This window comes from Epinephelus moara, chromosome 16 (assembly GCF_006386435.1).
Source record: "Epinephelus moara isolate mb chromosome 16, YSFRI_EMoa_1.0, whole genome shotgun sequence".
Classification (NCBI taxonomy): Eukaryota; Metazoa; Chordata; class Actinopteri; order Perciformes; family Serranidae; genus Epinephelus; species Epinephelus moara.
This window is the reverse complement of record NC_065521.1, coordinates 20811149-20832282: the sequence shown is the minus strand read 5'-3', so window position 1 is coordinate 20832282 and position 21134 is coordinate 20811149. Positions and strand designations below refer to the sequence as shown.

The 21134-nt window shown below is 41.3% G+C and overlaps 2 protein-coding genes across 7 annotated transcripts in view; both read left to right on the top strand.

Moving 5' to 3' along the window:
• The window catches only part of LOC126403604 (chymotrypsin-like elastase family member 2A), a 130580-nt gene that overhangs the window by 15421 nt on the left and 94025 nt on the right, over positions 1-21134 (top strand). The window lies entirely within an intron of this gene.
• The window catches only part of LOC126403600 (kazrin-like), a 154899-nt gene that overhangs the window by 88603 nt on the left and 45162 nt on the right, over positions 1-21134 (top strand). For 5 of the 6 annotated variants that reach the window (XM_050066366.1, XM_050066365.1, XM_050066364.1 and 2 more), the window contains exon 2: positions 2170-2277. In XM_050066366.1, coding sequence (XP_049922323.1) covers positions 2170-2277 — 108 coding nt within the window. Of the gene's footprint in view, positions 1-2169; positions 2278-17716; positions 17995-21134 lie in introns of those variants that run through there. The other variant, XM_050066369.1, reaches the window with a different exon arrangement.

Genomic DNA, 21134 nt, shown 5'->3' with positions numbered 1-21134 from the left:
GAAAACGTGTTGCACTGAAATATATGTGCAGCTTTCATTTTTTTGAGGTTTAATAGGCCAATTCAATTAATGTTCCTGATGCAACAGTGTGACTGAGCATTTTATAGGGAAGCTTTGAAGATTTACTTAATGTAGAAAAAAATGAGAGAGCCAGACACTATGAAATTGCTGAAGCTTAAACGCATCTAAAATTAGAGTAAATAAAAACTTCCAAAGACAATGTAGAGTTTAATAATGCATCAAGTCAAGCTCTTTACTGTCATTTGAAGAAAAAGTACTTTATTAATCCCTCTTTTGGGACTTTTTTTTTCATTCTTGTGCACGCACAGGACCTGTAAGCATACATTACTGCTGTCAGAGTGATGGGGCTGTCATAGTCAGGTGCTCTGAGCAGTTGGGGGTTCAGTGCCTTGCTCAAGGGCATCTCTGCAACGTGATTGCATGTACAGAAGACAAATTGTCAAGTCAAACCCGAGCTTGCTCTGTGACATATTCCCCAGCTCTCCTCCATATCAGTTTTCCCTCCTCCGTCCCCTTCATGCGACCGTAATGACTTACTTATTCCTTTGCATTTATTCCACACTATCCCACTCATCCCTTTTTCCCTTGGTAAGTTTTGAAATGTTGGTGAGGGCCTGTCAAGGGCACGATGCAGGGAAGATAAAACATTTTCATGAGGCCACTGGGCAGCAGCAGCTTGTAGCTAGCAGATAAGTACGCACTGTGAATTTTAACATTATTCAAAAAAGTGACATCTGTGTTCCTGGTGCCAAAGGCTGCACTGTGGGCAAGTTTGAAAAATTATAGATGTGCAAGGTGTTGGGTGGCAAAGTGTTATGCACAGTTTGAAAAAAAACAGCCTTCGTGCACTGTTACCAATCACTTTAGGTGGGGACAGGCTGCCAAGCTGTTATTTGTGGCCGCATAAAGTCCATCTCGACAAGCGTGATGACTAATCTCACCATAATGACAGCACAACCCTGAGACCTGGAGCTCTTCACCCAGACACATCTGTGCTCAATTACTGCAAATAATTCAACCAGTAACAGCATCTTAGTAGGTGGGTGGTGGACTCATGGCAGAATGAACGGGAAAGAGGATGAGGAGAAGGAGGAGGAGGCCAGAGAGGAGCAGAGGTTGCAGAGTGAAGTGGAAGAGCTGTAGTTTGCTGCAAAGTGAATTCAACTGTGTGTGAGCAAAGCTGAATCTTAAATCCTTGAACATTTTATCAGTTTTTTGCCAGCCAAAGACTACTTTTATTTAAAAAGTGGCACTTGTGACCTTTTGGACATTTTACTTTGGAATAAATGCGTCCGTGGGCTGGGAAGGGAGGACAGCAGAAATGGACTGCACATGTTGAAGGTGACAAAGTCATTTCAGCAAAAAAAAAAAAACTTTTATGTGAGCTGACCTGGAGCAAAGCACTCAATATGCATTCACTACATGCCACTGGTGAGGCAGGCCAGAACTATATTAGAAACCACTGAACCTCACCAGAAATCAAATCACACTTTGGTCATAAAAATGCTAATATTTACATGCAGCAGTCTCTCAAAGTTGCAACTGTGTTTGTGCGCCTGCTTGTGTTTAAGATTGGATGCTTTTGCTACAGCGGGGTGTTCACACTCTCCCCGGAGACAGTAGCTGTGTTGATGAATGGTAAACTACTGTGGAGTTAGTACAGTGTAAGAAGTGAGGAGTAAAAGTTCATTTTGTGTGAATTGAGAGGAATGTGTGGTGGGCTGCATTAATCATCTTGTTTCCTCATGCATTCTGTGCAGAGAGGCAAACTTACACTGATGAGGAATTTATCATGCAGTTTGGGTGAACACAGGCCTTTTCTCTCTTTCTCATTTTGCTATTGCTGTCTCCTTAGGTATTTTGCATGATTGTTGGGAACTCATTTTACAGCTCCAGTTGCTCTTCTACATGCATCATCAAACATAATCTGCACTCAGAGGCACAATTTAAGCTAATAATAATCAGTGAGAGATGTATTTAAAATGTCAAAGGGGTCATTTCCTTTAATTTCATACCACTTTCAAATTATTACATGACCTTAATACACATGCTTGAGCTCAAGAACACCGATGTATTCCACTGTCTATCTTTGTTGTCTTTCTTGTTGTCTGTTAAATCACACTTGTTTGTAATTTGTTTTTGTCACAGATCCCTCTGCTCACCAGAGGCAGAAGCCGCCGGCCACTGAACTCTGCTACAAGACTGAAATCAGCAGTCTAATGGACTTCAACTCCCCGGATGCTTCTCTGGACAAAGGTAGGACCTGTTGGACCACAGCTGTTAAAGATTTTCCTATAGTGCCAGTACCTGCAAATACACAATACATGAGAGCAATAGGAGCTAATTGTAGCCCCTCTGCATCAATCCCTCTCCCTCCTCAGCATTTGCTGCTTGCACCTGTTGTTGTAGCAATGGGCCTCCATCACACAGGATATTGCAGCTACACTAAGGAGGACTGTTGCTACCAATCCAGGTTACATCTGGCTGCTTATGAACCCAGCAAGTCTTGGATTTAAAAAAAAAAAATCACAGACATTTTTACAACTAATCAGGCAAAAGCTGCTTCTTAATTTAGTCTGCGTGCACGTTAGCGGTGAACCAGGAACACAACAATTACTGACAACTGTTTGTTTGTGTTTATGTGCAATTTGTACTTTGGCAATTTGGCCACTTGTTGCATGCTTGGATGGACCAGCAGGGCAGAAATTATAACTCTCATTGCAGCACAGTAATAACACAGTGACGTAATAATGGTCCTGGCTGAAGCTGTTCTACATAAACTGGGTTTGTAAGAAGAATGTAACAAGTCAATATGGTGTCAGCAATCTAAGTTTTATTCAGTTGGTTTAAGTGTTGGAAGTATTACATGACAGGGGTGATATACAGTAAGAACAGTTTTTCCCCCACATAGCCTTCAATTTTGAATTTATTTTCTACTTCACAAAAGCATAAGTGACCCTTGATCATTATTGAACCACAACAGTGCAGGTGAGCTTTAAATATTTTGAGTTTCCTTCTTCTGTGGGCCCTCTGCAGTCTAGCCTCGAATAACCTTGTGTTTATATTGTGAATTTTCAACAATAGCCTTGCTGAAGCAACGCGCCTGTTAATTGCACCTTGTTATAGACATTATTGTGCACTTGACACTGAAACGGGAACCTGTTCCTATTTAAATCTGCTCATATTTTGATACCAAACTTCCAATTTGTTTTACTAATGACTGGTTATATCTTCTGTTCTTATTGAACTGTTGCTCAGAGGGATCTCTGTCTCTTTATGCCTTTTCACTTGTCAGTCTGGTTGAACCATTATACCGTGTTTTATTCTCCATGCACAAAACAAACCCTTCACATAAAATAACATTTGTAAAGAGGACTCTTTACAACATTTGAGAGTACACTACATAAGAATCTACCACAATACAATCCTGTTAAACACAGGGGCAAGTCAAAGTTTTGAAGTTGTTTGAATGGTCAATTTAAACCCAAAGTTTATCATTATAATTGGTGAGCTCTACTACAACCACATTATAATTTTACATACAGTACCTTTAGGCCTCCTGCACCACCTGTTTACATTTTATGGATTTGAAATTGATGTAAATTTATTAGAAAAAATGTTTTAATCCAGTGAGCTGACTCAGTAGTTACCTTTGTCTGTACAGTGTGTCATGGCGTGCTGCTAGTCGAGACATTCTCTTGGTTCTTCTGAGGACAGTCTGAATGGTCATTGGTCAATATGACTCCGTCAACAATCTACTATCAAGCTCTATATTCATCTGTGTTTACAATTCTGCCGTTAGTTCTCAGCCACTTGCGTCACCATGACCTATCCCCTCAAAAAGCAGCCTGTAAACGTTAAAGCCTTTATTTATCACCAGACTCTTATCTAACTGGGTGGTCAGACGGTTCCCACATAGGCGTCATCAGCTCTCCACACAAACATAGTTACAGGCGTTTATCTGTCGTCTGTTTCCAGCCCTTTCAAGACAAAAGCTTTTTTCAAGGAGTTGGAGTCTTGTAGAGACGATCAAAGTGGCTAACGATGGCACCAGTACAAACGCATCTCTTCAATTGTGGATCCTGTACGACTGCCAGCTCCAGTATAGATCTCTAGTGTCACCCAAGGAGCCCCCAGGGGCCCTTTCCTCATTAGAGTGTCCTGCTTAGGGGTCTATTTGGCTGCCAGTTCTCTCTTCTCTCCTATTAGCGTCTGTCGATGTCGTGATGATACTGAAACAGCTCACAAGTCATTGTTCAAAGAAGAGGGAACAATGTGTGTTAGTTATATGACACTGCTGCAGATCAGTGCCTCATATGTATTGTATTTAGGAACAACTTTGAGATACTTGTATTCTACTTGAGTTTTTTCATTTCATGATCATGCATACACAACATTTCTGGGGGAAATATTGAACTCTTAACTACATTTATCTGACAGCTAAGGTTGCTTTCAGTTGAAGATTTTACACATCAAACATATATACATTTATAAACTTTGCGTTGTTATAGATTAAACTGCTCACTTGTTAAAGTGTCATGTCAATGAATCAGTAATATTACAATAATATATATGGTAACACTCTGAATGGGGCCATTTTGCATTGGTTTTGGATATTATTGGCACATTTTTCTGCAAATACTTTACAAGTACTATTAAAACTGACCAATTATGCTCATTTTCAGGTCCATACTTGTATTTTTGGGTTTCTACTAGAACATGTTTACATGCTTTAATGCTCAAAACTCACATTTTTTTCCCTCATACTGTTTGTGCTTGAACATCTGTATACACCTGTGGTCTGAAACACTTTGTTTTAGCTCCTGTCTCTTTAAGTCCTTCTCCCGAAAAACCCAAGTCTGTTCTGATTGGTCACCGTGTCCAGGTCTTCCGTGTCTTTGCGTCTCTGTAACAGAGAATAGTGACACTTTCTACCATGAAAAATCAACAATAAAAGCTTCTAAACTCAACCAGACCTGTTCCAGCAGGAATATGACCCAAAATCAGGGAGAATTTCAAAACATCGGGAACCAAGATTACAAGTTTCCCTGACATTACCATGTAGCTACATGTAGCAGTATAGGCTATGTAATGTAAACACTTGCAGTAATGTGCCTGGAGCAGATGACCATAGGCTGACCAAACGTCCTCTTTTGCCCGGACATGTCCACGGGGCATCCGGGGGGGTGTTTATAAATTGATGATAATGTCCAGTTTTCCTGTGTGTGTGTGTGTGTGTGTGTGTGTGTGTGTGTGTGTGTGTGTCCCCTATCTATAGGGGCCTATCTGAATTTCTGTCTTTGAGAGATATTATTTTGTAATATAACTGAATTTTCTATCCATACATATAAACTTTAAATATATTAAAATGATAAGGCATCTTTGAGTAAACTGCGAGTATAATTTAAGTAGGCTATCTCATGGCCGGGTCGAGTGTCCTCTTTTTTGGAAATCAAAATATGGTCACCCTAGATGACCGTATAAAGAAATCTGTCACAATCTGATGTCAGCATGTAGCCAAAGTAGAAAAAAAACATTTGTAACAGAGTATTTAGACCGATCTGAGCCGGAGGTTTCAGCTCTCAGGGATTACTTTTACTCAAGTTTAACTCTTTATTTAAAACTTCGGACACATTTAATATGAACAGCTGACATTGTCACAGTATATCTAGGACAGTTCCTTTAAGCATATACTGTTGAATTTCACATCTTTTTACTTGCACTGGCATGTTTTTTTCCCTTTCATTGTGGTATTACTATATTCACTTAAGTAAAAGACCTTTCACTGCTGATCTGGGGTCAGCTTTTTGTGTTCAGTGGATGAAACTGCAAAATATGCTGAAAGATTTTTTAGATTTTGGGAGTCATTTGGAAGTCAAGAGAGCAGACACTGCACTCGAGGTGAGGTTATGCACACATTCTTTAATTAACATGTTGGTATTTGCACACACACACACACACACACACACACACACACACACACACACACACACACACTCTCCTTCAGCACAAACCAGCTGCTGCATGAGGTCTGTGGTTGTTTCCTGGGTGCTGCAATTGTGCAGACTCAGGGAAAACACATACGCACGCACCGACAACCCCTGCAGTGGCCAAGGCCACGTACATCACCGCAAGTTTCATCCCAATGAGAACAGGGAAGTGAGGGGCTGTGTTATCAGCAGATTCATCTCAGGTCTGCAGTAAGAGCGAGACAGAGAGACAGGGAAGGAGAGGGGAAACAAACGTAAGCAGTGAGCACTGTATCATTATGGAGACAGGTGCTGCTTCTGCACATTAACTGGCAATGATGTCACTAGCTGGGTGAAGCCTGGTATGTGGGCTGGTTTAAATAGGAAGGTCAGCGCAAAGAAGTCAAGCAGGGCATCCAGAAAAAATAGGCTTAGGAGGGAAGAGGAGACAGGAAAGGAGAGAGAAAAATCAGGGGGAAAAAAGGTGAAGAGCACCAGGAGGAGGAGGAGGAGGAGGAAGAGGTGAGAGATTGCCTGAGGACATTGTGTTGCTTGCAAATGTATTCTGATTAACGAGAGAAAATCATACAGGGAAAGGGGGAGAGGAGGGAGAGACGGACATGAACAAAAGAACAATAAAATAAGGGAGAATGTGAAGGTGTGTGTGTGGGTGTGGGTGCATGTGTGGAGTGGTCTCTGCTGAGCACTTCCATTTTTCTCATGCGCTGACACTTTCCAAAACACCTGCCCCCACTGAAGCCCGCTTATAGCCATTGGGAGGGTGGCACTTATATTGCCTCCAGCAACAATATCCAGGCCTCTCCACTGTAATTTACACACGTCAGGAATAGCTGCTCAGAAATGCACAGACACAATGGCTGCAGTTAGCTTTTTTTTAAATATGACTCATATTATTTAACTCTGCCAGAATGTAACATTGGACATTGTTTGTATTGTGGCCATTGCGAGTATGCTCACTTTGTGATCGCAGTCCTGCAGAGTATTGACTCAATCCAGCTAGACTGCTCGTATGGCCAAAGACAAGAAGAGGAAGAGAAAAGGTCACATAGACTAGAGATCACAGTGGGAATATAATTATAGAGATGTAATGGGAGTTTCACACCATGAATCCGCTAGTGGTATCATGATTGTCAAAATCCATGATTCAGTTTCAGCACTGAATGCGACGCCATTTTTCAACTATCGAGTCTTCATTCATAAAGATTAATGGATTATTGTGTTTATACCCTGACAGAGGTCATTAACAATTTCAAGTTCTTCTTTAAAAAGACACTTTACATGGTATTAAGTGGAATATAACTGCCCAATTTACTAAGGCTATATGGTCAAATTTAAGTAATATATTAAAATTTAGTATCAATTACTTATTTTATCCGTCAATTGGGAACAAACCAGTTCTGTTGTTTCTCCATCATCTCTGACTGTGACAAAGGCCGTTGTGTCTGGAAAGAGAATCGCTGATCATGCTTTTGATTTCAATGATGAAACTTGAGAGCTCATTTCGATCGACTTTTGGTTTAGAATTGAAATTGTGACACCCCTTGGATCCGCACCCATGAAATCTCAAAAATTGTTGTGCAGCGCTCACGGACAAAGGGGTTTTCTGTGTGCTCGGGTGCCTCCGTCCTCTGGCCTTTCCATTAAAGTCGACTGAGGGGTTGAAATGGACAAAGGGAGCAGAGCAGCAGTCTGATTATCTGCCTTCTCTGTCAGTTTTTAACCGCTTCATTAAAGAAGGCTGCTGACAAGTGCAGCTCAAAGGTCATAAAGTCAAAAAGTGAGATTTCAAGGGGTCTAGATTTAAAGCCTAATTTAAGCAGTCATCAAAGGAAACATTACTTCTTCCCGAAAGTTGTGTGCGAGTACGTGCCAGTGTGTCGGGGTGTGTGTGTGTGTGTGTGCGTCCAAAACTTTGTTGCACTGGAACATCAGAGGAATTCCCAGAGACACAAACTTCTATTAGCCTCACTTCCTCCTCTGAGCCTTTTCCAAATGCTCTTACTGTCTTCAACTTCTCTCGTTGCCTTAGAATCCATTCAGAGGCAGGTTAAATACATCTCCAAGGTGTTACATTTAACTTTGCCAAGTACTATATTTATGGTCTAAATTTAGATCTGGAGCTGTGCTGTTCAATTAATCAGTCAAAACTTTTTTTGTATACATACTAAAAATGCAGATGAATAGAAAATGTCAAAGCACAGGTCAGTGCAGCACACAGTACGTGTCTTCATTCATTTTATTGCAGTGACGGTTGCTAAGCAGCTGCTGCAAAGTGTGTGTGATGTGTACTATCAATGCATCCGAAATTGCCAGGTCTCAGACTGTCTGAAATTCTTTTTTGTTGGCACCTCGCTTTTTCTCTGGTAAATGGACCAGAAACAGCAAATGCGCATTCAGTGACCTTCGTCTGACAGCTCAGCAAGCCTTCAATCTGCTGGTGATAGTATCACCAAGTCACACTAAATGAATTTTGAGGCACACAAGGGATGGCAAATAAGTAAAAAAGTAAATGAAAAAGATGCTATACTTTATTAAAATATACCTAATACATGTGAGTGTAAATGTTAGGCATTCAAAATTGTTATGTTATTATTATATTATATTAGTATTAGATAGAAACCACTTGGGCTGCCAGATTGTCAGCAGCAGGCATCCAAGAGACGCAGCCCTGAAAAAACACAAATATAGTAAAGTGAAACGCCAAACAAGAGTGAATCTTGGGTCAGCTTTCACTTTAACTTTGGTTAGCGAGCTTGTTTACAAACAGCAACTCACAATCCTGCATAGAGTACCTTTATGATATGCTCAGATATACTGTATGTTTTTCATGGTTCTGTATTGGAAAGAATCTGGCAGTGCGATACACATCACAATACAGAGGTTACAGTTCAATATACTGCGATCTATTGCAATACTGTAAGCAAAGTGCTAAATAGACCCTTTACTGTAAGTCAACAGTATGATGTTTTTTTGTGGGTGGGGCTGAGCTGGAGGCAAAACAATTCTGCACAAACATTAGCCAGCACTAGCTAGTAAGTTCTGTTGGCTTGTTTTAGACAATGGAGGAAGATGATACAAGTGGTGCGTTCAGAAATACTCATTCAAAGTGCCAGAGCACACTCTGGCACGGACCGGACCAACCGTAAATTTGGAGCAGTGTCGGAATGTACCCTTAGGTTATTCAGAGCACCGCACTCTAGCAGTGGCAGAGCACACTCTCAACACTCTGTCTGGGGAGACGTAGCAGCAAAGAGCCGAGCGGGGTGAATGTATGGTTAACTAAAGCATTCGTCAATTCATATAGAAATATAAAGCTCAGTTCGATCAACAGGGCTCTCATTTTAGTGTAGAGCATCAGACTGAATTTACGAACGCACCATGTCAGGTTAGTCACTCTCTGGGACCGCGCATGTTACTTGAATAGATAAACACTGACAAACGGGACCAGACTGGCCGACCCGTATGCTCTCACTCAGTGGATGGATGATTTGACAGGATTGCTGAAGGTGGGATGGCCGGCTTTGTGATTGATTACTATGCCAATCTTACAATGGAGGACAACACTTGAACGGTTTCCTATGTTTTGTTTTGCTATCAAAGCTAACGTTAGCTAACGCGCTAAAAAGGTCAGTCTTACGGAGAAATCCAGTATTCCTCTTAATACCTCCGTAATTTCTGAGGTGGACATGATAACCCTTAATACACATGACGTTATTTATCCTTACAACAGGAAATACTTTTTTCCTGTGATTATTTTTGATGATTGCCTCCATCCAGTCCTTTCGTCTTATCGCATTTAACCATAGTTGTCTTTGTTTTCGCTGACAGGCAGTGTTGGCTGGTATGTGCTCAAATTTAAGTTTTGAGCCATGACTCCTTCTATTCTGGCTCCCAATAACACAACAAGATGACATTTTAAACTGACGTCATTGTGATGTCAGCCCTAAAAGGGTTTATAGCGATTTCTTTAAAATCCAATTTTAGGAGCCAGTGGTGCACACTTTATTACTGCCTGTTTCATGGACCCGTGTTCTAGCGGTATGTTGTTGGAGTGGAAGAGTCAAATGTCTGAAGATAGATAACAACAGCAAGGGATCCAGCAGGTTGAGTGTTTACAACACAAAATGAGCCACTGCCACAAACCTTTGCATGGAAGTGGTTAATTAAAAATCCATAGTGTTTCTGAGAATCTATAGAGTATCACAAACCATAATATCATGATACTCAAGTGTAGCAATATTCTCTTACACCCCTAATGAAGAGGCTACATGAATAGTCCAGTATTATTTCAAATAGACTTCAAGTTTCTTTCATGTTTTCTTTGTACTCTGGGTATATTTTTTATTCGGTGCAATTTGACTTACATTAGATTGTATTTGTATACAGTATATTTAAACATTTCCCATAAAAAACAGAAATTTACACCTGTTATTTTATTAACCCCTTATCTGCCCAACCCAACCTACCCCGATAAATTACTGGTGGACACCAGTGATTAAGGAAGCAGGGGTTGGTTCTGTGTCAAGTGCATGCAGGTGATTAAGTGTCATGAGGTATTGAAAATTATGAACTAAAAGTGGCCAAGAAATTAATACTACTCCAGGCAGAAATAAACTTTACAAGGTGTCTTGACTCGCCCTGAGGAGATTTAAACATCCAGAATAGACATGATGCTCTTTCGCTGCTGTTCCATTGAATCAGTGTAAAGAATTAATCAAATCCATGTTTTACAATGAAGCCCTTTTCCAAAACACAACACTCAGGATGAAACACCGGCCTATATTCTGTCACATTATATATTGCCCGTGTTTGTTTTGCCACTCCTAAATTTTCACTCACACCTCGTTAAGTTTTGGACTTACACTCAGGTGCAGCTCTGCGCCAAGGTGCTGCTAGAGGTGTATTTTCTATTTCTGAATTCCACCTTGGAGTCTGACACGAGGCGAACAGCCAACTGGTACAACCAGTCACCGGTTGTAATACCGTCTGCCTGCCCTTCAAATGGCTGTTAAAAAGGCCCGCGGGCAGCTAATCTAAGCTGGCGTCTGGCAGTAGTGAATTGGCAGCGGAGGTGATGGTGGAGAGGGACGGTGGCTGTCGAGGCGGCCAGATCTGGAAGAGAGCTGAGTGGCACCTGGTGGCTGCCGGTTCCTTTTCACTGATTACTGAGCATGAAGGTTGGAAGTTCTGAGAATATGGAGGTGAATAGCCTAGCTAACAGAGATTGGAGGAGGCAGTCTGAGGTATAGGTATATAGGTATGTATGTGTATATATATATATATATATATATATAGATATATATATATATATATATATAGGATGCACAGTAGTAATAGTGATGAGTAGAGAAGAAGCAGTAGAAAAAACAAGCTCCATACATGTAAGCAAACCTGTTAAAATGCAGAAGATGAAGTGCAGAGAGACAGACACCATTTAGACTCACAGTAGATCAACAATATATGGTTGCATACCCCTAGGTCTTATTTCAAACAAAGGGCTTTCAGTTGACATTTTAACGTTGACCCACCCTCCACATGTATGTGCTTTGCCTGAGGTAAAAGAGTGAAAAGGTGGGGGGAGGATCTGAAGACAGTTATGGGACATCCTCTTTAAGGTCATAACAAATCCGGCACCTCAGCATAGCGCTACAGTCATCCACAGCTGACCTACTTAGACAAAGTATACGCTGACATGTCATAACTTTGAAAAAGCAATAACAGGAGTCAGCTGATCCTGTAGTTTGCTACTTGTTTAACACTAACAGGACTGCGGCAAAACAACATTCCAAACACACCTCAGTCATTTCAGTGAGACAACCAATTTGGCACAGGGGGCTTTGTCAAAAAAATGTAGGAAAAAATAAATAAAAAATTGGTCTACTTTGCAGCGACCTTATGCAACCTCATCTGGCAGCACGCTGCATTGGCCAGTCAAATATGTGCCAGAGCACATTCCAGGTAAAATGCCCTGAAACATGAATGGCAAAATTGCACTCTTCATCTCGCAACTGTCAAGGTAGGATGAAATGATTTATGGTCTCACTTCTTTCCACAGTGTTATAAACTGCTCAGAGTTTGACACACAATAAGCCCTCAAACTCATGAATGTGTCACTCAAACTTCTTCATTGTGTTACATCTTCTCCACAGGTGGAAGAAGTGCTACGAATTTTTTACTTATGTGAATGTAGCAATACTGCAACAAAAACAGTCTGCATTTAAGATCTAACTTTAAAGTACAAGTGTTCTTTTTTTGTTAATATTTCTGTAATAAACATTGATGTGAACAGCATTTATTTTCTAGTTTTATCATAGTGTAACTATTTTATAAATTGTTGGTATGTTTAATAATACATCTATCAGAGTTAATCACATTTTCTTATTATGTTTTACAATATATTGCATATCTATATCTTACTGTATGTTTCTAAGTTCTGGAAAAGTTTGGTCTACAAAGTATCTAGTGTAGTGATATCTGAAATGAATGTAGGGAAGTACACAATACAACATCTCCCTTTTTAGTAAAGTAGCATAAAATGGAAGTGATTGCATGAAGTATAATTATGTGAAATCTACACGTAAGTTTAGTACTTGAGTAGATGCACTCAACACTAGTTTCCGTCAGCACACCCACACCAATGCAACACCTTTGTTTTGTTCTTAACAGAGGGCTGTTCGTGTTCTACGGCCTGAATCTACAGCAGACTTAATGTGAACTTCCATGTCGATGATATCTCTGTTTTAAAATTCAAATCAACACTGAATTGTAAAAAAAAAAAAAACAGAAAACTTCTTTTGTCTTTAACAGCTGAACGCATTGGCTTGTGGTTAAAGTGCAGCCTGCTTGAAAATTCCAGCAACAGTGAACATTACAGCAGTTTTCTGCTGTTTGTGATCCGGACATGATTTACCCTTCACAGTGTTTTACAATGACTCAGACTGCCATTACCACTACATGACCGCGACATGTCCCTAATTCTATTTTTTTGTGGTGTAGGTAATCATGAATCATTTCTTTTAGTCAACTTCACAGTTCATTAGCCACTTTTTTCCCCTTCTAGTTCACACTTTGTGACTTATGGGCTGATCTTTTGTACAGGGGTTGTTTCAAGGTTTTGCTGTGCAAGCTGCATGTTGAGAAAAATCATGAGAACAGGGAAACTGGAAAGTTTGAATTTACAAGGATAGTGTGTCCATTAATGGTGCTTTCACACCTGCCCTGTGTGGTTCGGTTCAGTCGTACTCAAGTTCATTTGCCCCCTTAGTGCTGTGTGTTTGGTAATGTGAACACAGCATTCACACTCGGGTGCGCACCAACAACTGGGCTGAGACCTTCTTGAAGAGGTGGTCTTGGTCCGGTTACAAAGGAACTCTGGTGTGGTTCGTTTGTGGTGAGAACGAGTTCCGACCTCGATCCAAACCAGCTGCATGCATTACGTGTTGTTTGTGGTAAACAAGCATGAGCATGTTACAGTTCCGTAGGATTAATAATGCACACCTCCTTCTGTACTGCCTTAATATGCACATTCAGCACATCCAATGCATGAGAACGGTAATTATGCATCTTTGTAACAAAATCAGTCCCTGATTGGGACCACAGCAAGTGACCTCTAGGTCTGAAAGAACCCTAACATGTGCATTGTGTGTTGTAACAAAGGCCAGTTAGACAGTGCTGAAGACAGGCATTTAAAAGATGGACACCACATTGTTCAGAAAGCCGGGAAAAAAGAGCTGCGTTGATCAAATAAATCCATGCACACACACAAACACAAGTTGAATTAATTTCTAATCTTTGTCTCATTGTCTGTGTTTTACTTTCTCACATAAACAATGAAAGGTTGACGTCTTCTTGGCAGTGTGAGGTGGAGCTGCTGTCCGTTGAGGTATTGTTTAAACTGACTGCAGGGAGAGGGAGATTGTCTGCTTTCATTGATTTTCATTTAAGGGATAGTGCTCTCAGCTCATCACCGCAAGGCATCCCAGAACTTAGAAACACGTGTGTGTGTGCTTGTGTGCGATGCAACATCATATAAGGTCAGCATCAGCAATTTCAACTAAACTGCTTTTTACATGCAACCCTTTTTTCCCCCACAATGTTGTGCATTCCAAGCCGTGCATGTCACAGAAACCTAATTTCCTGTTGTTCCGCAGTCCCAGTAGTGTGATTTGATGCTGTCTTAGTGTAGTGTAAATAGCCAGCGCGTGCCAAGTACATTCTTTTAATTAGGAAACCCAACAGACCTGCTGATTAGCACTTCATCTTCATAAGTGTCTGGGCCTGAGACGCAGCTGGACCACTTCCTAGTTACCTTACACTCTAGCTAGCATGTCCCAACAGGTCTGGAGCAAGAGGGGCATAATTAATATGCTGTAGTCTGCCATCTACTGAGCAAGCAAAGGCGGTTTTGGTAATACGGTCCATGTACATTGCTTGTAAGCTACTGTATTTGTGAAATATGCAAGCTTGTTCACTGTTGCACAGTTGGGATCTTGGTTGCCCACAATGATAATCATAGCAGTACCCTTTGTCATCAAATGACCTTTTTCCAAGCATCCAGCGTTTAGGGTACTGCCCTGCAATCATTTCTCATGCAGCCAATTTGACCAGCGCAATTCTTTAAGTTACTTCACAGCCCACAGCTTCACATGATAAATGGCATTATTATATTTTTTCTCAGATTCTCTCTCTGAGTTTTTTTTTCTTCTCCAGAAAGGGGGGGGTTGCTGAGTCATCTCTTATCCTTGGATTTGTAATCTTAAGCCATTGAGCACTAGGCAGAGGCACAAGGTGTTCTTTATAGCCGATGTAAGTACCGCAGTCTTCCTCTTCTCTGCCATTAAAAGGCATTTCTAACCATTTTATGAAACAGCCCTGTGACTGTAGGGGGAAAATAAGGTCCAACAAAAATCAATGAACAGATTTCAATTGTGTAGTACGGAATAGCTCATTGGCTCTCTCCCTGCTATCTGCTGAGTGTTATCATGAAGTTAAATCATCATATATTCACATGCACACACATGTTCACAACACAAAGCCTCACAGTCATCTTGTGCCTGTACCTTTAGCCCTCAATCTGCTGCGCATCAGCTGAGCTGCAGACCTGCGTGGGCCACAAACACCCCTTTGAGTAGGCAGTATTCAATTTCCTCACTTTGTCCATTATGCATGGACACAATACACATTAGGAGATTATTTTCTTTAGCTGCTCTGTGTCTCGGAGAGAGGGATGGTACGCTGAATCATTATCAACTCTGCAGAGGGCTTAATCAAGGTTTCTGGCAAAGCTATTGATTGGGTTTGAAATAATATCAGTAGGCATCACAGACACTTTTGTGATGTTGGTTCAATGTACTTAAGTGTACACATGGACTTTTGATACCATCATCTGCTAGATGAAAAGCAAAAGAAACTCCATTTATTTCAATTATGTACTGATTATACATGTCCACAACCCAGTCGCCAGAATAAATGTTGGCACCGTACATTTATGCCAACCACGGATATGTTACATGTGTACTTTATTATGTAGCATATGTGATGAAACTTCACATTTCTACAACACTGTGGTTAACTTGTGGTTATGTTGAGGCACAAAAACCACTTGGTAATGATGAGGAAAGATCATGTTTGTCTTAAAATATCCAGTTTTGGTCTAGAAAATACCGCTGATGTCTCGCTAAAAAAACGCCCACTTTTAGTGGCACAATCAATACAAGAGATAATGCAGATGTTTAGCTAAAATCACCTGCTTTGGGTGGCACAATTGCCTCTGAAAATGGTGCCACAGTCTCACTAAAAACACCTGCCTTGAGTGGCACCTTTGCTGTTGGAAATGTTGCCGAAATCTCATTAAAAATCTGCTCTCTGTGGCACAATTGCTCCTGGAGATGCCATCGATGTCTTGTTAAATCACAACCGGTTTTGCTGTTTGGTAGACGCAAACAGAGGTCTTCTGCTTGGCAGCCATCTTGCCAAGGTGTTACACCATCCACCATCCCTACCACCCCCCCCACCAGAAACATCAATATGATACATATGAAACCTGAAAATGTAACGTAACTGTTGTTTGCAGAAATGTAGAATGTGGCTGACGCCTGGGCTGATGTCATTGTTTACAGTTTCAACTTGTTTTACTGGTCGGTGGAGAGGTATAGAAGCTCCAATGAGCCATGTCATAAAGCATGGTTCGGTAGTTAACTGTTGTTGATTAATTAATAGATGCATAATTAAATGTACATTTGCGACCTGCATTGTTTTGTGCACTGTTATGGAAGCAGGTTCTAAAAGAATATGTGTGTAAGGTTGAGTCTAAAGTGGCCTCGTTGATTAATGGAGCTTGAGGGAATTTAGACTCGGCCACCAGGAGCCCAGCGAGTGCTCCTGTTACAAGTGTGGGCGGACTCATTTTGTGTTTGCAGCAGCACACCGGCTGTGTGGCCCACATATTGACTGTGAGTTGAGCTGTGAGTTGGGACTTTTTCAAAAAATAATAACGAATTGTTCCATTTGAATGTGACTTAATCACCCAATAGAATAGGAATAATTTATAAAAATATTTGCTGATAATATTCAGGTTGGCTCCGCAAAGAACGCTGCTTTATTCTAAGCTATTAGAAGCATAAAAGGGAAATAACAAGATACAATTCAATCAGTGTTTGATGAGTCTTTCAGACTGCTGTTTTGCCTTTTTTAAAAACTAGTTCTGTATGTGCACTTAACTTGCAGGGATTATGGTCTGACTCATCATTCTGCTTATTTTAAGAGGTTTTATCTTTGTCCTTGCAGGCAGATTAATAAAGCTTAATTAATGCACAGGCTTATCACCTTTGTTTCAAATCAGGGTTTCTTCTCTGTGACTACTCGCATATCACCAGTCCCCCATTCACCCGCTGGCCTCGGACTACATGTCACTGCATGGATGGTTGGATAACACAAGCATACAGGGATTGTGTGAACAAATAACATGCACTTGTGTCTGCACTCAAAGTGTGTTTACTTGCATTCTATGTGTCAACCAGAGATATTAAAAAGATGTAATTAAACTAAAATGTAGAAGGCTTTAGAAGATAACTTTTACAATGAAATGTAAACACATCTAGTTTATTATAATTTAAGACTGAGCTGTGATTTAATCCTCTGAATGATGACAATATCCTGTGTTCATCCCTTGGTTGTTGTTCTAAAGCCAGTCATTATTGTGGTTCTTTGGCTCACTTTACTCCCTATGTGTCCCTGACTGTAGTTTGTTTAACTTGCTCAACAATGTGGACGGATGGCTTTAAAAGAAAACAAACAACAACATCAATCTTAGAGTTTTTTACTGACTGATCATAAATGCATAACAGTGTGTCTCTTTAAGTGTTTCCCACTGCAGTGGTCATTTTAATGGCACTCAAGGGTTTCATGATACCGTAGGTGTAGTTTTAAAGGTCTAAGTTTACTTAGACCCTCAGGCAAGTCAACAGCTGGCAGACCTGTTGCTGTGCTGCCTGCCGGGGTTAGACTACACACACATCAACGCTTAAGCCCACACCTAGGCTAGGCTCCTCCCCCCATCGATGCATGTGTGTGTGCGCATGTCTGTGTGTATGTTTGAGTAATGTGGGAAAATCATAGTGAGAGCCCCGCTGAGCTCCTCCTCCTCACCTAGTAAACCATTAGAGTTTAGGGGGAGGGGCTGAGTGTACTGTATCTTTGAAGCTGTGGGAGTCGCCTTGAACAGGTACACTTACAGAGGGAAAGACACAGTGGCAGCTCCTGGATGTATTTCCTGGTGTCAGCTGAGCCTTTATTCGTTGGGAAAAAAAATCTAAAAAAATGGATGAGGTTTGAGTGAGAACTGCTTGAGAGAGGAGGATTTTTGGAGTTTGCTTTATCCTGAAAGTCTCCAGCACACACCTGACAGATCCTGGAATCCTGGAATCCTCTGGAAAACTCCCCTCGGAGGAGGAGATGAAGTCAGACGGAGAGCAGGGAAAGTCTGGTGAGTCAGTGGAAAAGACAAGTGCGGCTGTGCTATTGGACCATAGCATGATGTCAGTGTCAGTGCTGCACTTTTAAACAGTAAAAAGGTGAAGGTGGTTTATTCTCTCTGGATCAAAGAGTCCTGGACAAAAATATGTTTGCTGATCAGTTTGAAGAGTGACATGTTCACATGTTGGCGGGAGGCATGACTGATAGCGGATCATCCAGTCAGTCACCTGTTATGGAGCTGAGCAGTTGGGAGACTTTAACCTGCACTGATCTCTGAGTTGAGTTGTTGAGTAGAGACTCCACTATTGATTGATTTTTCTTGTCTTTAATGTTGAGCTGAAACTCATTCCCCAAACATTTTAACTGGTAGAGATGAGACTGTTTGCATGTGGATTTGACCTTTGACCTATATAGGAAAGAACATGAAAAATAGGACCATGATTCTCACTTTTCTGAGCTGTTTGGGGACGGAGCTGTCACAGTGTGGTCTGGTATTTGTTCTGAGTTGGTTCAGAGGCAGTTGGCTACCTGTCAATGACTAGATCACAGTCTCGGGGTTTTGTACTGTGAAGTTGTCTCCAAACAACAGTGTTTTTGTGGTCATGTAAAGAAGACATTGTGTTCTGTTTCTATTGTAAACACAGTGGTCTGGGGCTGTTGGCTGCAGTTTCTAGCCTGAATGCACGTTTTACATACACACAGGAATTCATGCTGTGTCAGCCAGACTGATTTCTGACTATTTTAACTGAAAAGCATTAAATTACAACAGCTGAGAAGTGTTGCGATTGTGAGAACTGCGCTCTGCTGTTTTGCCTCCAAATACCTGCATTTTATCTGTATGGTGGTACTTCACCTGCCCTTCAACCTTGGGCTAAAAATAGCACAAACACAGAGGTAAAAGTTCAGAGAAGACAGATTAACCCTGTGTTTTCTGCCTGTCATGTTTTGCAGAAATTCCATGCACTAGCCACACAGAAATGTGGCGTAAAACTGGTCAAACTAAAGCACGTCATATAAATCCTTCAGGCTTAACCCTGAGGTGTGGTTGTGACACAATTAGTGCTTTCAGAGCAAAACAAACACCTGCAGGCTATGGATGGCTGTCTTGGCCTAACCCTTACTATCCCAGGTGTGGTTATGTATTTGCACTTGTGCTCAGGTAGTTACTCACCTTTCTGTCTCACATTTCTGTGACAGCCTCTGTGATTACGGCTGAGGTAATTTGCAGCGTGTCTTTGCAAACTCAAATCGTGGGACATTAGTCATGCAGTCATCGTTGCTTGTAACCATAGCAGCAGATTATGTATGATCATACCTGCTGTTGATGTCCTCCGAGCAGAATAACGGAGAAAAATGTTTTGGTTTTGATCTACTCCGTGTTACTCCGTGTTAAATTTACATCAAACATTAGTTTCCTCAGCTCTGCCAGGCCTGCCAGTCCAGCGGCGAATCCCCAAATCATTTCAGATTGCGTTGCTCCTTTATGTCTCACGGCTGTCACTCAGAGAGAAAGCAGTGTGTCCAGATGAGTGACATGATGTCAGAGAGGGTTTAACCCCGTGGATTAACACCTTCTGTGAACCAGGCTATAAAACAGAAGCTGTTGTTGGTGTCCACTGGACAGCCTGTTCCTGTCTGACCGACCCGACACTCACTCATGATCAGCTCAGGGCTGTGGGTGTGAACTTGCATTTATATGCAGAGATGCATGCACATGTCCCTCTGTTCATGTGTGTCAATCAACACATGGATACATGTGTGTGTGAGTGTGGGTGTTTCCAGCAGGCTCAGTTTGACAACATAATTGCATGAGCAGCTGAGTTTGGTCCTAGCAGTGTAATTACCTTCTTTCACTAACTGTGCTGCAGGTGAATGCAGCAAGCGGCTCCCTCGGGTGCTAGCTAGTGTCTTCCCGTTGTGGTAGACACAGAAGACAATTTGGAACAAGTTAAAGATAATCAGCTGCCTGTCAGATTCAAGTCAGGGATGATGGTAAAGTTACCATGATAATCATGAGGCATGCTAAGCCAGGTTTGCAAATACTTTATGATAGCATGGAATAATTTTGTATTTCAGTGAGGATGGGCTGATTGGAGCCTTTATTATGTCCCATCTATCTATCTCTGAGCAACTCGGTGTCTAATCACAGTTGCTCCAAAGCAAAATAAAAATCTACTTTGTCACGGTCACAAATCAGATTCACCCCACTGTCGACTCCTGCTCTCAGACACTGTCCATTTCTCCTCAGCTCGTCAAATATACATGGACGGATGACAAAACTTGCTCTCTGTAAGTCCCTGAAAAGGTAACTCACATCTGCAGTGACAGACATTTCAGTCTTGCAGCTTTATTTACTGAAGCTGTCATTTTAGACACTGGAAACAAATGTAACTCCGTAACCATTAGCTACATATTTCAGCCCCAGTGTCTCAAGAGGTGGCTGGGATTGTTTGGACACCTCCACACTCTGATTTGTCTGCCAAAATCATCATTGTCACCTTGGCCTGACTTTTTTAGGTGGCAGCATTTATTTTTGGCAACAGAGCATGTTTGTTGGTGTGTTTGTTTGGTTTAGTTAAAGAAGCGCAGGGTTTGGTCACAGTGGTGGGAGCTACCTCATACAGGTACGCTGTGTGTGTGGACTCATCCACAGTTTGATGAAGTATCCATGGTGACACAGTGTCTGCCCTCCCATTTGGTCCTGACTATAAATAACAGCACCGTTAGCCTTCGGCACCAAAGGTCATTTTTCAACAATATGCACAGAAACACACATGCATACACACCTGCTTTGTTACACAAGCATAGAGCATCCAAGAAGCTCTCACCTGCCTGTCTTAGCTAATCTGTCCATCCACCTAATAAGATGAATCAGTTGAATTTGAATAAGTCTTTCTTGCAGCCATTGGCAGAACGCCCTGGTCATCCTCACAGAGATCTCTCTCCAAAACAGAGCGTGTTTATTGTTCCTATTTCATCAGAATTTGTTGCTTTGTTATCTACTTGACTCCCACTCATGCACGGCAAGACTATTCTCTCAAAATAACTGTTTATTTATTTTGCAATATGCTTAATAGCAACACCCGGGGAAAATGAGGTAAACATAATAGCACAGTGTTAACAAGGCGTAACAATAAAAGGGAACCAGAA